The sequence below is a fragment of the Eleginops maclovinus genome, chromosome 9, assembly GCF_036324505.1.
Source record: "Eleginops maclovinus isolate JMC-PN-2008 ecotype Puerto Natales chromosome 9, JC_Emac_rtc_rv5, whole genome shotgun sequence".
Classification (NCBI taxonomy): domain Eukaryota; kingdom Metazoa; phylum Chordata; class Actinopteri; order Perciformes; family Eleginopidae; genus Eleginops; species Eleginops maclovinus.
The window spans coordinates 25,309,646-25,329,817 of NC_086357.1; the positions used below are offsets into that span (position 1 = coordinate 25,309,646).

Here is a 20,172-nt window from a genome sequence, read left to right on the forward strand (position 1 = left end):
GTGGGCCCTGCAGGCACAGGGGCCGAGGTTAATGCAGTTTGGGTGATGACAGACAGCCGGGATCTACTGCTCCAGCCACACACACACACACACACACACACACACACACACACACACACACACACACACACACACACACACACACACACACACACACACACACACACACACACACACACACACACACACACACACACACACACACACACACACACACACACACACACACACACACACACACACACACACACAGTATGAGTTCTTGTCCACAACAGATATGCAGAATGAATACTTTCAGACGATAATTACAAAGGATTCATTTATATTTTACTAAATATTGGTACTAATTTAATCGGTAAACACACAGAAAAGCGGAGACCCTGAGAGAGATGCAAGTCCATCTACTCAATTGCTGTATATACTTAAAATAATACCATTTTGTGCAACTTTATACTTCTATTCCACAACATTTTATCTGACAGCTTTAGTTTAGTAATTAAGTATAATGTGACTCAATAGGTTAAGCCTTTATCACATGCAGCATTTAAGTATCATATAAATGCATCAACATTCTAATAAGAACATAGAATTCATATATTATTCTGAAATTGTCGAAATTCTCCTCCTGCAAAAGTAAACTGAATCCTGCTTTCCAGCCACAGAACTCAATCTCAATCATTTAACAACTTCAGCCTCAACAGGAGAGGACAAAGTGTCTCGCACTGCAAATAGTCTCAGTTGCACAGAAAGAACATCGAAGGACTAAAAATAACCAGCCAGGTTGCTGTGGTCTTACAGGTCCTACAAAACAAAATCCTCTGTCCCAGTGGAAACAAAGACCATCCACCTCATCTATGATGGATTACGGTAATCATGTGCATTTCACATTCCTTTTGTTCGGCCCACTTTTGAATTAAAATTGCCCTCTATGACATTACATCTCATATTTATATTTAAAAGCAAATCAGACTGTGCGAGAAAATCATAATTTCAATGTCCATGGACCTTTATTGACAGCTGGTCATAGCGATAGAACTGTCAAAAGGGAGACTTCTTAATCCAGTACTACAGAACTACTTCTACTTCTCTAAGCTGTGCACTATTTTCTGATACACAAGTACATGACGAGTAAAGTTATGAGGACTTCTAATCCCACAATGAGCTTCCTGCTTTGTCAGAGAACCAGTTTATAGAGAAAACAATCTAACACTGTTATTGGCAAAAATCAAAAGATTGAAAGAAAAGATGATGAAATAAAACGCAAGAGCTGAATTAAATCAAAGTCACATTTCATATTTCTATATCTTGATGTCGTGGCCAAAACACAAACAGAAAATACAAGCGGCTGCAACACACAAACACCACCACAGAGCAGAGGTATAACCAATCAGAATTATTGTTATGGATATCAGGGGCAATTTAGTTTTGGGGAGAAACCTAAAGCCAGACCACTCAGGGAGTTATTTAATGAAATGAGAACCACTTTCCCTGCACAGCGCTGACTAAAGGGTGATTAGGGCTCATTATGTCTGGTTATTATTAAGAATCTTACAATTTGATTTGGTTTTATTTTGATTGGACACTCTTTTATTACTTTTCCTCCAGTGCAGAAGTGCCCAGATATTTTACTAAAATAAAAATAGCACTACTACATTTAAATAAGTCAGTACGAGGAGAGCAAGATTGCAATCAAAATATACTTTAAGTACCAAATGTAAAAGTCACTTACTTATGCGTTGAGGCCCATTTCAAAAACATATTTATTACATAGATGAATACTCAATTCTGACTGGTCGATTTGGATGTTTCGGGAAGAAGTCTGGTTGATCCTGACAGAGTTTAAAGACTGGTTAATGTAAAGGAAAATGTGAACAGAGATAGACAGTTACAGAAAACCTCGCTCGGTGCTGCCGTCATTTTAAGTTACGTTGTTTTTGCTGCAGATCAGATAGATAGAATTGGAGGATGAAACCCTCTTTATGATCACATACATGCACACAGCAGAGCACACACAGTGAAATTGGTCCTCTGCATTTAACCGATCCTAGTACTAGGAGCAGTGGGCAGCTATTGTGCAGCGCCCGGGGAGGGAGGGGGGATTGTAGGTGTCTGGTGCCTTGCTCAAGGGCACCACAGTAGGGCCTAGGAGGTGAACTGGGACCTCTCCAAGTAGCAGTCCACTTTCCATATTTCAAGTCTGTTCGGGGACTTGAACCGGCGACCGTACGATTCCCAGTCCAAGCCCCTACTGACTGAGCCACTGCTGGATCAAGTCGTGCAACGAACAGTTTTTCTCGTAACAGACAAATACGATCATGTTAAAATCATTTTTGATTCATATTGGGAGTACAAGTCGTTGGTTTCTTGAGTATGTGGTCTGGTGATAAGCGGAATAATGTGAGACAAGGCGGTCGTTAATGAAAAGAGAACACCAGTGAGGGTGATGTTGATATATCAAACTACTGGATTTTACTTATTTATACATTTATTTGTCTATCAATGCTTTAACTTGAATTATTTTGCATACTGCTGCTGGATATCTTAACACAAAATGGTATGTCAACGTTTATTTTTTAGTCGACTTGGATTTTGAATTACCTTATAATCTGAGTCTAAAAGTATCTTAAGCTGTCAGATACATGTCATAAAGTAAAAAGTAAAATCTTGGCTTCCAAAATGTAGATGAGTAGAGGCAGGATGTACTTTATTACGGTGACCAGGAAACGCTAAAATGTTTGGAAAGGTGATTTAAAATCCAAATGAAAAACAGTCTAAACGAATGTATCTGCTCTCTAAATTCTTTGGTGAAAACTTTAAATAAAAACGAAGCCTTAAGGATGATCCAGTTTCCTTCAAAGTTGTGTTGCCCACACCCCTTCAAAATGATTAGAATCCAAAGGGATGTCAACCAAACGGTGCCAGACAACAGAGAGTGTAGTCAGTCTTTCCAAAGCCAGTGATCAACCATCGCTGCTGCTGCTGATAATATAAGCAGTCAAAATAAATATATTGTGAGTGTGGGCTGAAATCTTTCAAATCCACATGTTCTGGCAGAAAAGAATATGGTGTCACATCTAAAAGACAAAAAAAAAGAGGCTAGATGCCAAAATGAAAACATCCCATCCCATCAGTCAGTATCAGTGAGCGATGGGGGCTGCTGTTATTCTAATAGGACTGTAATTAAAGCCTCCATCTCATCTCACACACACTCCCTCTCATACATAAACACACACAGAAGCTTTGTTTCTCCCACCCACCTCTGGTCCATCAAGGGGTGTGTGTGTGTGTGCTGTGTGTGTAGGGAGGGGAGGGGGGGGGTTATAAAATCATTCTTAATTACACATTTGTCACATGAAAAGCATTCTGCCTACTTTGTATGAGCTCTAGCGGTCTGATTAATTCAGCCATCCTCACATTCCAACTGCTCATTATACATAAAAGTTCTCCGCTCCTCTCCATCTTTTTTATCTCCGTCTTCCCCCATTTCATTTCTTCCCTTGTTCCTTTGGTCCTTGACATTTTAGGCTTTTCATATGAGCGTTCTGACGTATGCTTGCCAGATCCAGTACCCAAAGAGGAGAGCTTTCCCTCGGGGACAGCAGAGTTTTGACAGCACACATAGGCTGTCAGTGTTCTAGTTTGGCTAACGACGAAAGGACAATTAAAGCGGAGGGAACACGATGTTTCTGGCTATTTATGTACTTCTGTCCTATCATTCATACAGGCGTCCCCATTTAATCAGAAGGATAAAGCAAATTCCTAAACTTTACATATTGGGCTTTAGTGCTATAGGTGGGTTTACCCTTCAGAAATATACTGGCTATTTATGATCAGTACCTGAACCACTTAGGCGATTATTGCATAATAGCTGACATTATGATGTTTAATAAATGATGGTTGTATTATATTAGCTTTTTGGGGATTAATGACAAATAAAACAATATTTATAGAAATGTTGTTTTTTCTTACAGAAATAAATAAATGTAATTAATTTTAAAAGAGTCCAAAATATGCTTTATGTTATTTTTACGTAATTCCTGCGATTTATTGATCATTTTATAATTCGCAAATCGAAACACACATATTTATATTACATTAAAGGAAGGCAGAGGCTATTTGCACCTGGGTGACCATAGTCAACAATGCTATTTACATCCAGGTTACTATAGTCAACAACTCTATTTACACCAGGATGACTATAGTCAATGATGCTACATCCAATGCAACAAGCATTGGACATGTGGCTATATAGGGTGGGCTGGGTATACACAGCCGAATAGTTGTGCACAAAGACATCGTAAGAGGAAATAGCATAATTTGATGTAAAACAAACATATACTGTATATAAATACGTCTACCTCCTACACCATCCTTTGAACCATACGTTTTTACAAGTGATACAACCACAACACCATATTGTCCACGAGCGCTGCTGTGTCTCACTTTTGTTGTGAAACAGTGTTCATCTGTTTGAGCTATTTCCATCTCTGATTCCTCTGTGAGCTTACAGGAAAGCACAGGTCCGCTGCATCCCTTGAGATGCTAAATCTCAACATCACAAAGACAAACAACATCTGTTTACTCTCGAAAAACTCTCTGCTGCCATGGTGGAGGTTTCACACACGCAGGCTAAACAGAGCAGGAAGGTGTCTCTACCACACCGTGATCCCTAATCTGTTTTCTGTTTTCCAGAAAATCCCTACAAAGTTAATTCTGCTTAAATCGTTTCAGCGTCTAGAGTGTAGCCATTGTCATTGAGGAACAGACAAAATAGCAACAGGATACTTTCTCTTTTCATTTTGTTGAATCTATTTTGTACGATTTTGTCTCGCCATTAAATTGCTTTTACTGAAAAGAGTGCAAGTAGCACTACGGAGAGGAGAGTCGATACAAATCAGGCATGAAGGTCCACTTTTTATGTCAACCATAAATAATCCACAACCTACCTTCACTGTTTTATGTCGTACGATGGTTGGGGAACAACCATCCTTTAACATTTTCATGGACTTACATCTGATCAGTTCTTTCTAAAGCAGCCACAAGTTGGCACAGATATTGAAAAACCCAACACAAGGCATACAAGATATAAAGGTTTGATTGCTATTCTCCAAACTCTCTGTTTTAGCCATATTGAGTTTTTGGTTTGGGATCATTGTGCAGTTATTTATATGCAAAGCGAATGAAGCTACATATCATGTTGGACGTATAAATTGCTGGTTAATTGCAGTTGAATGAATAAAATGCATTTGTGCTGATAGATCTAAGGACAAGCCATGTCACAGTTAATGGAAGACTAATCTGTGTGTTCGAAATAATTGACTTTGCAGAATACTGATGTTATTGTCTGTCTGTCTGAGTGTGTGTGTGTGTGTGTGTGTGTGTGTGTGTGTGTGTGTGTGTGTGTGTGTGTGTGTGTGTGTGTGTGTGTGTGTGTGTGTGTGTGTGTGTGTGTGTGTGTGTGTGTGTGTGTGTGTGAGTTGTGTGAACCCAAAGCAGGTTACTAGCAGTGAGACATGAAACATTCATAGCAGATGTGACCGTGGCATCACAGAACAGGAAGTTGGATCCCCCAGGGGGCTCTGAGACTCGTGCCTGTGCGCATACACAAGCACGCACACACACACACACACACACACACACACACACACACACTTCAGCCAACCAGCCTGAATAATCGCTGTTTTGTTTTATTGACATTCAGCTTCTGAATATATACCTGCAGGCACAAAAGTGGACAACACACACACACACACACACACACACACACACACACACACACACACACACACACACACACACACACACACACACACACACAAGTCTTGATTTATTGTGGCGCACAGTGCTGACACCAGGTGCTGCCAGGAGATAGAGCTCTACGTGAGCTGCAACATATCACACACACATACTGTACTTTAGCTCCAAGGCCATCACATTATATCATACTATACGAGTGTATTAGCAACGTAGCATGTATGCAGCTGCCGAGACAGTAGCTATAAATGTCTCAACTCACAGCAGTGTCCGCCATCCCAGCAGCAGCAGCTAGCCCACCAATACAGTAAATTAACCCGACTGACTTGACCTAACCACATGGGGGGGGGGGGGGGGGTCTGAAAGTGTTTCCTTCCAAAAAACCACAACATCAAATCAGCAGTGAAACAACCGACAGGAGCCAACACTTCACCACTCCCCGTTTTTCGGCTTTATGATGCACAGATTTAAAAACCACAATAAATGCCAGGCTAAAAGCTATTTTACATAATGACTGTAATGACAGAAGAAAGGCTCAACTTTGACTGGACTCATTGGAGTTTTGCATTATAGCTTTCACTTTAGTTGCACATGACTAATAGTAGCTTAGAAATACCAACAAAAGAAATCTACACACACCAACTCATTAGCCATGTTTTTCCAGTGACTAAAAAAGACATCACATTCAACGATGAATAGATACCGGTCCTCGACGTAAGCACTTTTGACATTACGCAGTCTGTCTACTAATCAGTTTGTATCTTACAATGATTTAGGCTCTGGTGGCCACAATCAATATTGCAGGTGTTACTGTATATCTTCTGTATTTTGCATGATGAACAAGAATCCACTTTTTGTTGTGTGTGCAGGAGTTTATTTGCAACTGGGTGTTCCCTTATTGGCAGTGGATATCTTTATAATGGATATATGGGCCAAGCATTTGTCTTCCAAGCATTGGTACAGTTAGAAAGGTCCAATTACCAACTTGAAATGCAAGAAACAACCTCTATGTTTATTCTCTATGAAGAGATAATGTATGAATACAGAGATTAAAGAAAAAAACACGTATAAAAACAATAGTAACCATCATGCAAAATGTCATTTCTGCCAAAGTATTCAGCATTTTTTGTCCTTACACTGATTAAATCCAAGCAAAGCAAACGCAATGATTGGTCAAAACTTACATAATGCTACTGCAGACTTTTATATTGTTAAGATAAGATAAGGTAAGATGTACCTTTATTAATCCCTGTGGGGAAATTCAAGAGTTTATGCAGCAACAGATCGAGAACGAAAACAGTACGGATGATACAGGTAAGTAACGGTTTTGCATCTAGCCCCAATTTTGAAGATGAATAGGGCTGGCTCATACCTTTCCATTATAACCTACAAACACTTGCTCGAATCCATTTCTGACGAGGATGTATTCATCCCCTGTAGTGTGTGTAGCATTTTACAGTACTGTGTGTACATACTAATCCAGTCTGTCTGCTGATTTGATTACATGAGCACTAATTAGAGCCAGCAGCATTGAAATCTAATCAGTTACACGGTTCGGCCCGGGCTCTGGATGGGGGGGATGAAATCTTCAAGACCATGGCGGAACGGTCAGCTGTTGTTATTATTGCTGACTAAACACAGCAACAGGGGATGTAAATCAGCCATGTTTTCAGACTGAAGAAACATCAGATAGAAGCTCAGAGGCAATGAGACCCAGATCATAGACGTAATTAAACGTTTTTCGAGTACAACTTTAAATACACTTCGAAACCCTAGAGAGCATAACGTTCTATAAAAATGTTATTAGCAAGAGAGAGGAATAGCAGTGGAACGCTAAATGCTCTTTTAATCAATGTGGTATGTCAGTCACTCTACAATATGTTTGAATGGATCTGTGATTTAGACGAATACCGCAAATGGGAAGACAATGTTGCATTCTCCATGTATCGGAGAAGAGTATGAATGACGCACAATGGCAAAGAAAGCTCATAAAACAATCTGTGAAGATTTAGAGGCAATATAGGCCATTCATCAATAGCAATAAATCACACAGAATTTCAGCAGTTAAATGGCTGTTGGACGCTCATGGTGTATTGGTATTATAATATTACTTGCTGCAATTCCTCTTATCTAATCTCACTGCATATTTGTTTTCCTTTTGTACTTATCTGTAAATATCCCGTTCTCTCCATCATACAATATGTTGTTTCTCTCTCTCTCTACTTTTCTCTTAGTTATCTTTTAGACTCCACGGGTATTTCTAGAAAAATAAAGTATGAGGGCGCTAACGTCACTTCCGGTTTAAAGTAAGCCCCGCCTACTTTTCAGTGAAAACACTGCATTAAAACGAAGCGGAACATAATAGTGTCCTCATGTCTGAAAGCTGCTGAGTCCTATATATCCAGAGTTCCGGTTTCTTTACTCTACAGAAAAAAGAAGAGTCAAAGAAAGGATCAGAAATCTCAGTGTCAGTGTCAGCCTGCTGCTTGTCACTCGTCCACCGGTAGACCATCCGGACATCCATCCCCTATTTATTTTCTGTAAAAACAAAGCTGTCTCTGCCCTCTGACCAGACATCTGACACCATCTCCATATCTCTGGAGTAATTACACACTTTTTTGACGAACATCAATATTGTTTTCTGGCATCACTTTAAAATTTGGCGGGAAAATCTGCATGTTGTTAACCGATTAGACAAAACCCTGGACCCCTTTTACATTTTCCCCTTGACATAATTTAACAATACGTTTTATCTCTCGGCATAATGTTGTTATGTATTAATAACACTTTAACTTTCCCTTGGTGAACTTGTATAGTTCTCTTTAAATATGAACTTTTACTCTCCCTACCAAACATAAGTAGTTTTGCTCTCAGCTATCACAAAAAGTTAAACAAAATGTGTTCCTGTACTAATAATACTTTCAAATGTAATATTATGTAACAGGCCGAGACCGAGATAGAAAGATAGAGAGAATGTAAATGAAAGGCAAACATTGCAGGCGTTCGCATCAGATGGCGCATATTAGAATAGTAGCTCGTCAGCAGCCTCCCAAAACAATAAAACAGCAGTCCACAGACATCTCAGCCCATCAGCACACTGTTAAATTACAGCCATCAGCACCCCCTCCCCCCCTCTGGATCTAAACTCTCATCTCTAGCACCAGGAGAACAATCTGCAGAGTAATTAGCCTCCACCAACAGACAGTTACAGCGAGAAGGAGGACGTTTGGCTTGATTAAATTATTAAACCACACAAACAAAAAACAAAAGCAGCATCAAAGAGCCACTGCGGCTCTCCTTCAAAGCTCTCGCTGTTCCCTAAATACAGAATACAGACAACGTGTTCTCCCAAGCCACTAGTTGGCATAATTAGCTAAATGTGTGCATTTGTGCGTGTGTGTGTGTGTGTGTGTGTGTGTGTGTGTGTGTGTGTGTGTATGCCTTTGTGATTGGACCGTTCCTCCGTCTGCTATCTAAAATAACCAAGTGGTTAACGACAACACGATGCCAGGGAGCTGCCCCACCCCCACACCAATGTACACACATCACACGCGTCTACACACATACACATTAAACAATACTCTAATTACAACATTTATAACTCCCCCTTGCCTCCTGCATCTCTCCAACCCCCAACCCACAAATCTGCAAATCTGGAATTGAATTTAGCCCAAGTTGAGGGCTGCGCTGGCATGAAAAGACTATTTGATTAGAACGGCAGTTGTTTCATTTGTGGTGCAGCAGATTGCAGAGCCTCTCTATCCGGTGTGCAATCTGTATTCATTACTCTGTGTAAAAGGATGATCCATGTCCTGACACCAGGCTCATCATTTCATGCAGATGCACAGCAGCTCAGGCCCTTACCAAGCCACCACAGCAAGCCGTCCCCTGGAACAGCAGCAACACTTTTCTCCTTTCCCTTCTGCTCTCCATGATTTCCTTCTTGCCTGGTATCTTTACATCTTTTCTAAATGCTAGCAGCTCTTTTTTTTTCTTGGCTTCATAAGTAAAGCTGTGACAAATGGAAAAGGTTAGATGGCAGCTAGATATCGACGCAAGAACATTGCAAACATTTAGGTTAAAGAGGCCTTATTATGTTTGGGGGGTTTTCCCTTTCCGCTAGTGTGTTATGTCATGTTCTGTTGTGTTCACCAAACACAACAGAGCCAGCCAGCTAACCAATCAGAGCAGACTGGGCTCAGGTTTCGGACAGAGGGTGAAAAGAGGTGCTTGCAGCACAGGCAGAGGAGACATGTCACAGTAGAGACACACAATAGAAATATGAACCTGAACATGAGCATCATAGGGCCTCTTTAGAGTACAATTTACAGCAGCTCAATTCTTTCTTTTCCCTCCCGTTTCTCTGCCTGCTTTCACTCTGCTTACCCCTTTCTTTTTATTCAATGCTGTGGCTTGCAACCCTGCTCTCTCTATTCACTGACAGCAGAGGCCTGCTGGGCGGCTGCCACCACCTGCCTCCAAGTCAAAACCATCAAAAGACAAACAGACTTTTAAACTCTAAGGCATGTGTGCCCTTTATTATGGTGTGTATGAATTAGGCCACACAAGTGTAATCCTTTCCTGTTTGCAACTAGAATACCAAAAGTTTACCAATATTCTCTCGCTCACTTCACTGCTCTTTGCACTCTGCGCCTTGATTCGCGAAATTAGCAACCAGAGTCCACTTTGGCAGAATATCATTCCACCATATTGCCGTGCTCCGAATGGATGGCCCACTGATGACTGTCTTGATGGGCCCACACACCAGTCCCTCTACAGATGTTCCCATGCCAGCCAAACATGTGGCAAACTACAAGCTGTTTGATGACATATCACACAGAGATCCCAAACGTATACTCGACTGTAGGTCATGCATTTGTCAAAAGTGCAAGAGACGATTGTTACGGATCAAAAGGAAAATGTGTTACATTAGGCATGTATATTGTATTTTTAACAAGTCCCGGGACTGTGAGCTAAGAGCTATGCATAAGTCTCTGCTGTTTGAATAAAGTGAATCCAAATGCGTAGTAAAAAAAGTGTCTGCTTTATTTCAAAACATACCCTTAAGCTCTGTGCCTCCTTTTAAAGTGAATCAAGCTAAAAATAAAGCAATGAATTTTGATAAGGAACCTTGCCTCAGTGGAGATAACCCAGGGAAACTCATTTTGCTATCAGGGAGACGATTTGAAAATTCATTCTGTTCTGTTGTCATATCCTTTTGTCCATGTCATTATGAAGAGATCTCGGGGAGCATCAGCCCTGACAATAAGGAAGGATGCCTTAGTTCGTCGTAACAGAACAGGGTCACTTACGATACCCTACGCTCCCTGACACAACTGTCTGATGTCTTTCAAAACCTCACAAGTCTTTCCACAAGTTCCTTCTGGGGTTTGAAAGTAGGATCCTACACTTTGTGTGTTTGTGAAGTGAAATAATCCCTTTGGCAGAGTCACACAGAAGTCAGGGTCTTTTCTTTGGAGCCTGTAGAGAGGGGCAGCTTAAGAAATTGAACTTTTGAAGAAGAAGAAGAAGACCAAAAGCAGAGGGTATGTGCCTATCTACCTTGTGCCATATGGTGCAGAAGCAGGGAAAGCAAAAGGCAACGCAAAGAACTAAAAATGACATGGCCTGCCAGTCTTTCAGGCAGACAGGGCAAGGAGACAAGCAGGCCTGTTGATAAACATGGAAGTGGATTTGTATGTGTAGTTTGACAGGCATTTTTTGTGAATTTGCATGAGCCCTTTCCTTTGTGAATGTTGTTAACAGTAAGGGTGGACCTGATAAAGTACTACTACTAGAGTAATCCTCAAGCTACATATCCAGCAATCCTTCCCACTGGCAGCCCCACCAATGGAAATATAGTAAGAGAAGTGGATACTGTGCTAGGGCCCCTTTTGTTCCTATGAAAGTTGCTTAGTTGTGCATGAAGCCAGTCTTTTGCGAATTAAAATACTGGGATCTTCTCTTGGTGTTCCCTAGGTCTTCCCTGGATCTTCCCTGGATTCCCTAATCCGCTCCATTAACATAGCATCAAGTCTTGTTTCGGCTCAATCAAATGAAAGTAGAGGGAAAATATCTCTGGACAACTTTTAAGGCCTAATGATTTAAATCTAGAAACTACTCAAGAGTTCGTCCTGGCAACTTCCACTGATATAAAGATGTCTCGTTCCAAATGTCAATGGGAGCAAAGTTAGGCCCAAATGGCATCACGGAGTGTAATACCACCTTTTAGCCACTAAGAACATTTTCTTTTAAGCCCTACACACTTCCTGAGGGCTCTGAGAAACTGCCACCAACCAGCTGCCTGCATTGCACACTCATGGCCATGCTATGCCAGCAATGATTAGTTTATGTTCATCCGATAATGTTTGCCAGAGACCTGTCTGTCCTCTCCTGCCTCTGTCACTGCTGAAGGACATTACAACACAGACATGACAGTGAAAATGTGCAAGGAACACAGAGGAAACGAGGGATGAAACAGAGGTATACTGTGGGGGTGATGTTCAATGTGTTGATCCACATAGCCGAGACGGGTTTTCTGCGCCAGAACATTGTCAAGAGCTGATGAAGCAGTGAGTTCAGATAAGAAGCCCTATTATGCAGGCTGGCATTGATGTTACACATCACGACCAGCAGCTGACTTCCCAGAACTTCCGCCGACGTGCTCTATTTAGGATGGGAGGGAAATGTATTGCTTACATGAAGAAGTCATTTCTCGTAAATACACCACTCCTCCTCCTCCTCTTCCTCCTCCTTTCCCCTCTCTTCCTGCTTGTCTTCTCTGGATGGAAAAAAAAAATCAATGTGCATCACATCCATTACCCTACCCTTGCACTGCTGTCTCCCTATCTCTCTGTCTTTCTCTCATTCACTCCTCTTTACTTTGTTCCTTTTTTGTCTGCTTAAGCACAAGACATCAGCATATTAATGAGGTATCTTTCAAACTGATAAGTAAATTACACATTTAGAAAATGACACTTTGTAGAGGATGTGAGGAGGCCTTTTAAACTCAATTAGGCATTACGACATGTGATATCTGATATCACTTTGCGTTCATCCATATAACTGCTTCTCAGTAGCTGAATAAAAGAAGAACTGGTTGATTATCGTCACCAAGACACTATCCATGATGGCTCTGTGATCGTTCTAACATCCTATTTAATGTTTAACTTTATGTGCAATCCAACTTTTCTCCATCTACAAATTGCGTAACATAATTGATGACAGATTTCAAATAGGTGAGCGGTGTCTGAGACAGTAAAGTGATGACGGTTCTTCAGGGATTCTACGGCCTATTCTGCCTCAGTTCGTCCTCTTTCCTGATTATGGAGAGTAACCGCCGTGCAGTGTGCTTTCCCTGGACAAGTGAGGCTTACAAATCACCCCTGCAGCATTTGGAAGAGCTGGAGGAGTTGAAGGCACTGGGCGCAAGGTTTTACTGCCTGTCTTCTATGAATGGCTCCCTGAAGGCTCCTATGATAATAGCTCACAGCCGTGCCCTTCACGGAGCCTGACATCAAGCACACCCTACAGCAGAATGGAACGGCATATCAACTTACCCAATGGGGTGTCATATCAACTCATCCGCTGGTTTCTGGTCATAACATCGGCAGAAGTTGAAATGAAGTAGAAGTAACTGTCAGGTTGAAATTCACTGAGTTTGGACATCCGGCAAAACTTTTTTAATGGTCCCCTGTTATCAAGTTCTTGTTATTTTATTCAGAATATGAGCCGGCAATGGCTAAACATCAACATGCTTGTAGAATTCGGTTTATTTATATCCACCACTTATTCGTAGGATGATCAAGTTACAGTGGATAAGAAAATGCATTAATGGTAAAAGCCTGGACAAGCAGACAAAAAAGCACCCAGAGCACAATAATACACATCAACTCAATTTCCTCTTTGCTGTTTCTGTATAAAGTCATGATACAAGTAACAGCATAACTCATGACTAACTTCTTTTCAATATTCAAGTAAAAAGATGAAGCTCACGCCACACAAGAAGCTCCGGTATCACTGTTACTTTGCGCAAAAAGCTAATGTCGGCATGCTAACTTTCTCCCGTTCACCCATTTAGCAAACATGTTTCTTATTAGCAGTCAACACAAAGTACAACTGAGAATTCTGGTCATTAGTTTAACAAGTATTTGGTAGTTAACAACACAATTAAGCTTTGACCTGATGATAGCAATGAGTGAGAGTTCAGAATAAGCGGACAAATGAGTTCTTGGCTTGGAAAATTCATGTGATCACTGCCACAAGTCCTTTGAAACTGGTAAAAAATACTTTTGGCAATAAAATAGAACAATCTTATTTATTTGCATCCACATTAAAGCTTAAACATTAGCATCTAAAGCTCGTGAACACATTGAAAGTAGAAGAACATCTTCCCAACGTGAGTAAGGGGAACATCCGAGGAGCAGTTGAAATCAACATTAGATTTGTTGTAGGCTAGTTTAAGTAAGTTGTAGTGTAGTGAAATACAGACCTTTCATGGAATGCATGTCTTCATGTGGCCCAGTAAAGACTCAGCGAGAGCCCCGAAGAAAGCACAAAGCGCTAAGCAAAAACCTCAAACGGTGTCACATGGTCCCGTTCATTGCATCCAACGCTCCCAGAATTGGTCGGAGTCTTTGAGGTAAGTGAGTGGTTTGAAAAACACACAAAAAAAGAAAGGACATACAAAAAAGAGACATTCATCCATCCAGCCATCCATCATAACTGGTGCTACGGTGAAGCCAATTTCCACAAAGCTGCTAAGCTGATTGAGGCAGACCAAATCTGTTTCACCAGCTTACATTCCTTCAAAATGGCCATCTCACTTCCAATATCACGGGCTTTTACTGTTCCCCATTCCCCTGGCTCAGGCTGAGAGTTAGCAAGGCTTAGCTGGATGAAACACTCCAACAGCCCAGTTCTCCCCTGGAACCTACTGATATCTCTATAGCACAGCTTCTCCCCACATAGCTACACTTAGTTGGTTTATTTCCTCATGTTATTATTTTGTGTCTCTTTAATTTCTCAGTTTCATTTTTCTCCATCAAATCATAGCAGTATTACAACACCATTAGATTTATGCGAATTCGGACGTTTCCAGGCACAATCTAACCACAGCGTCACTATACACACACACCTTAGCCAAATGCACGAACAGCACTTAACCACAACACCTTCTACTGGAGTAGATTAAATTCACACAAGGCCTCTTTGAAGAAGGAAATTGGACAGATAAGAGACAGGTTTCTAAAAAAGAGGGGCTCTATGGATTGAGAGCGTGGAAGTGTGCAATGGAAATGTTTGTTCACCTGTAAGCTCGCTTAGCATGTGCCACCGTACATGGTGTGATCATATACGGGATATTTATCAATCTTTTGTGTCATATTCCCCTCCCGCTCGCTTCTCTCCGCCTCGCTCCCACACTTTCTCTGTCATTTTGCCACAGCAGCAAATATCCTGTTGGCCGGGCAGCAGACTGCATGCTGGTCTATCTGGCCCCGGGATCGATCAGGCTCCAAGCCGAGGCCTCCCATTCATCTCAGAGCCATAAAATGTGATTAGTGCTGACTACAGCACTGCAGGGAGATGGGCAGATAGGCCTGATAGCCTCAGATAGGCTGGGTCGGACGCTACAGGAAGACAGCAGCAACAGCATGCTCTGGATTCATCCACGCTTTTTATTTTGTCTTCATCCCTTCCTTATTTCTTGCTCTCCTTTCTCTCCCTTATCTATCCGGCTCCCTCTGTCTTCACACTCTCTCTAAACTTCATCTCTCATTTTTCTGTTTGCTTCGTATCTAATCTTGACAAGCTTGCATGCGCACATGACACACGGCAGCAGGACTTACAGTAAATGCCAGGATTGTCAGTTTTACCTTCTTCTTATCCTGCTAAGTTTTTTTTCAAATAGAATAGAACAAGCCTCCATCCCCCCTGAAGCCACACTCACTGTACCCACATACAGTGTATCTCTGTGGCATGTGACCACCTCTGTCAGCCAATCACAGAGCTCAGAGCTCGCTAGTGGCAGAGTCAAGCTCGAAGGCTGTGACGAGAAAAAGAGGAAGGAAATAGATGAATGCCTCAAATCTGAGGAGAAACAACTTTGGGGGTGTTGTGAGCACAAAATTGAATGCATTGAAATGTGTAAAAGGATCCTCAGCAATTATAAGTGTAAGACATGAAGTGTATAATATCTCATCATAACACTATTTCAAAGTGGTAGCATCTTCTGCTGACTGTAGCATTGTTGACATCCAGTGTAAGAAAAAAAAAAACAGAGCGCAATGATCCAGATTATTATTTACGAATGGCAACAAAACCTGGTAGAAAAACAGGATCTTTAATATATAAATTACAGTTATTGACTACTTACTTTTTGGGGTAAAAAGAATGGGCGTTCAAAGCCTTGACTTCATTTCAAATTGTTATAGTTGTTAACCAGAAAGCAAGGCTACCAAAATCCCATTACTCACTATTTTTCTCTCATTGATATCTGAACCTATAGCTTATATATTTATCAAATTGGATCCAACTAAATGTTTGCTTTATATAAGTAACAATAGACCTCGTACCAATCAAAGCAAGAGGACAAATAATTTAATAGTAACGTTTTCTACATTACTGTGCTTCTTATCCAGAGGTGGAGTGATACGTTGGATTTGTTTGTTCATTAAAACAATCATCAGTCTTGCACACCACTGGTTTTAGTCATAGCCCGCCCTTATGAGAAAGGACACACCCATAGCAGAAAACTGGGCTTAAGAGTCTTCCCACTAACAAGACATTTCCACAGCACGAGTATGGAGAAACAGAGCGCTCTGTAGCTCGGTTTGAATGTGCTTATTAAAGAATAAAAGATGTAAGTGGTACTGAAGCTCAAAGATTGTTATTATCGGAGAACCAAACATGTGCTGACCTGTGTCTCGCGGACGTTCTCCACTGTGAAGTTGAACCACACTCTGAAGCGGGGGTTGCAGGTGTCGGGTCGGATGAAGAGGTCGAACTCAAACTCACTGATGTAGTCGACACGGCCGAGGTTCCCTGCAGAGACAGAGGAACACATTAGCATTAGGAACTTGCAAAACTGGATAATTTCTTCTGTTTTCCTTCAAGTTGGTCGACTTAAAACATCAAAAAAATTAGGCAATCATAAGAGAATATGATGCAAAACTAAAACAGAGACATTTGGCTGATGCTTTCATCGCACGTGACCTACAGTAGGTGCAATAAAACCAGGAAACTCAAAACAGCAAGAATCCTGTAGCTACATAAGCTTTCAATAAGCCAATGTAGGTGCGACCACATTGACTTCAAATACGCTACAATTTGAAATGTGCTTCATAAAAATAATGGTTTTTATATCATTTATTTCATTATTTTGGTTTTTTATTGGCAAATTTGCAATCAAAATGGCCTTACTTCAAAATCAAATCATACAGCAAAGCCTACTTGTAGTGTTTGATCTTCATGGTGGTCTCCTGCCTGGTGTATTATTGTATATAGAGCGTCTGCCCATTTCACTACATCTGTGAGTCTCTTCAAAGCCCACAGAGAGCAGCAAGTATGGGGAGCAGAAAGACCAACAGACGGGGGTTGTTGCAGCCATCCATAACTGACACACAATATACACATCCACAGCAGAGAGATCCAGATGATCAGTGGAAGTATAATTAATCCGATGGGAACTATTTCCCCACCTTAAATTCTCAAAGCTGTCTATAAGATAACTGGGAAGTAGATGATTGCATGACAAGAATTCTAAATATAGGCCTTAGTATGTATCTCCTGTTTCATATGTGGAACACACATGAAGTGGAAACCGCATGTAGGGATTAATGATTGGCAGAGTCAAACAGAAACGATGGGGAAAACATGAGGAGGTAGTGTGTTTGCTTTCTTGTCAGAGCTGCACACAGAAATGACACATTGACAGTTTATTTTCTCTAAGTGTGGCGATTAATCCAAAACATTTGATCAGTCAATTCCAGGCAGCTGCTAAAGAGTTAAGATCCCCGGCAAGATAAGAAAACCGCGAGCTCAACGTCCCTCAAAACTCTGCATCAGGGTACTGTTGACCACCTGGAGGCAAGCAGAACCATAGCAGCAGCCCATACACACACAAATACAGCATAGACAGATGGGCTAACTACCACACTGTCAAAGGAGATCCCTCTCCTTCTGCCATCGGACAGAGCTAATCCACTAGTCAGCTTGCCACACACACACACACACACACACACACACACACACACACACACACACACACACACACACACACACACACACACACACACACACACACACACACACACACACACACACACACACACACACACACACACACACACACACACACACACACACACACACACACACACACACACTGCTCCACTGAAGCTACCCACAGAGGTGCTATCATTACTTTGTATACGACTACAGGAAACTCAAAGAACTCCGAGTCTGATACACAAACAGATGAAATATTTCAGTCTTAAATTGCATATTTTAAGCAGAAGTTTTATAACACAGCATGCGACAGGAGCACACAAGCAGCGAGAGAGAAATTGCACAAGGTTATTGCGTAACAATAAGCTGATGACTGAGCCGTATTTACATTTGAATCCCATCCACAGCTTCTGCCGCTCGCACTAATGGTGAGTGGCGTCTCATTCCAGCACACCGGAGCCTGGAAACATCTCCCTCTAAACAACGCTACTCTGGCTAGGAGTGGCAGAGCTTGGTGAAATGTAGAATTGTTGTACTTAGTCTATTCATTCTCCATAACGTCTGCTAATTCTACATTCAAAAGGCATACAAAATAAGGTTATACAGAGATTAAAAGACAGGTAGTGACGTCTAGTATGTGGAAATGAACCACGTCTGCCTGTTCCTTTGTGTCAGATCACATAAATATTAGAGAAAATAAGCTCTTTCCTGTACCATTTGAGTCAAACATTGTGAAAACTGCTCTACAATAAGAGTCACAGCATGAATTTAAACTTTACAAATATGGGTATGAAGTAGTGATGTGATACGTGAATACTAGGGGATAACTTTCACATTTGGCATCTAAAATAAGAAGGTAATATTTTAGCATGGTTAGGGTTATGCAGGAGGAATTGTGAAGTGTGATAAAAAGTACAATTTTGTTGAGAATACGCACATTTTTTAAATACACAAGGTTGTGACTACTCCTTTTGATCACTCTTTACTTTCTTTCTTTATTTGTTTCGGTATCTATTTGGTGTTTGGTGTGTCTTTTATACATAAATATAAAGTGTCCTCGGTGTGTAAGGAGACTCACAAAGTGTCAGAAAATACAACCCTCTCTCTTTTCCTCCTTACCCACATCTCTAAAAACGGGAGTACAAACGAGCTGATCCAGATTTGCTGCCGATATGAGGTCATATCTGAAATGTGGGCTGGCTTTACATTGAACTCCTGGCAACATCCCGCCCAAGTGACACATCCCAACCTATCGTCCGCAATAGAAATTTGCGAGCTGAACCCCCTCCGCAGCACCTCTGTGTGTCTGTGTATTCAGCATGATGTCTGCAGGAGGGACTTAGAGTTGTTGTATATATAATATAATGTCTCTGTTCTAGTGGTGAACACTGAGAAGTGTTTCAGAAATAATGCTGGATGTGGTTTGGAACATAAGGTGGGGTTTAATCACGGCAGCGTTTAGCTGAGTTTCTCCGTTAGAAACTTCTCTCTTCACACAGAGAGCTGCATGACGCTCCAAAGGGGCGTGGCCAGCTTCAGCTCCAAAGGGGCGTGGCCAGCTTCAGCTCAGCTCAAATTTAAAGCAACAGTCACAGAATCAGCACTTCAGGAACAGGGCTGAAATAGAGGGGGATGAGGCATGCTACAATGGGTGATCTGTTTGGTATTGTGAGCAAAACACTTCTCAGACATGTTTAGTATAGATATTGCCCTACAATACATTGTTTAAATATAGCATAATAGGAGACCATTAAATCATCTCATGACTATTGAAAATAAATAAAACAAAAAAGCTGAATTGAAGTGTTGAAGTGAATGTTAAAAGAGAAAAAATGCCAAAATCAGAAAAATATCATTTTAATAGGTGTTTATTTTTGGGGAGTATTCATTTAAGACGGGTAAATGCAGATTAATTAACATCAGCACTTGAGTCCATCGTGTAAATGTGTCAGATTAAACCATAAAGGCTTATGTTTAATAGGCAGTCCCTGGCATTAATAGAAAACATACAAGAGCACATAAGCACATAAAAAGCGCCTGAGCATAATTAACACATACGCACAATTGCAGCACATATGCCCAATTAAAAGCCCCATACAAACCCATGAACACACAAAAGCAAATACACAAATAAAAGCTAATAGGCACAGAACATTTGAAAAATAATAGTGCAGCCCAGTAATGACCGTC

At 41.1% G+C, this 20,172-nt stretch overlaps 1 protein-coding gene across 1 annotated transcript in view; it reads right to left on the reverse strand.

The window, feature by feature from the left end:
• Positions 1-20,172, reverse strand: part of agbl4 (AGBL carboxypeptidase 4) — a 310,302-nt gene that overhangs the window by 267,260 nt on the left and 22,870 nt on the right. The window contains exon 3 of the mRNA XM_063891997.1: positions 16,673-16,797. Within this exon, the coding sequence (XP_063748067.1) occupies positions 16,673-16,797 (125 nt within the window). The remainder of the gene's footprint in view (positions 1-16,672; positions 16,798-20,172) is intronic.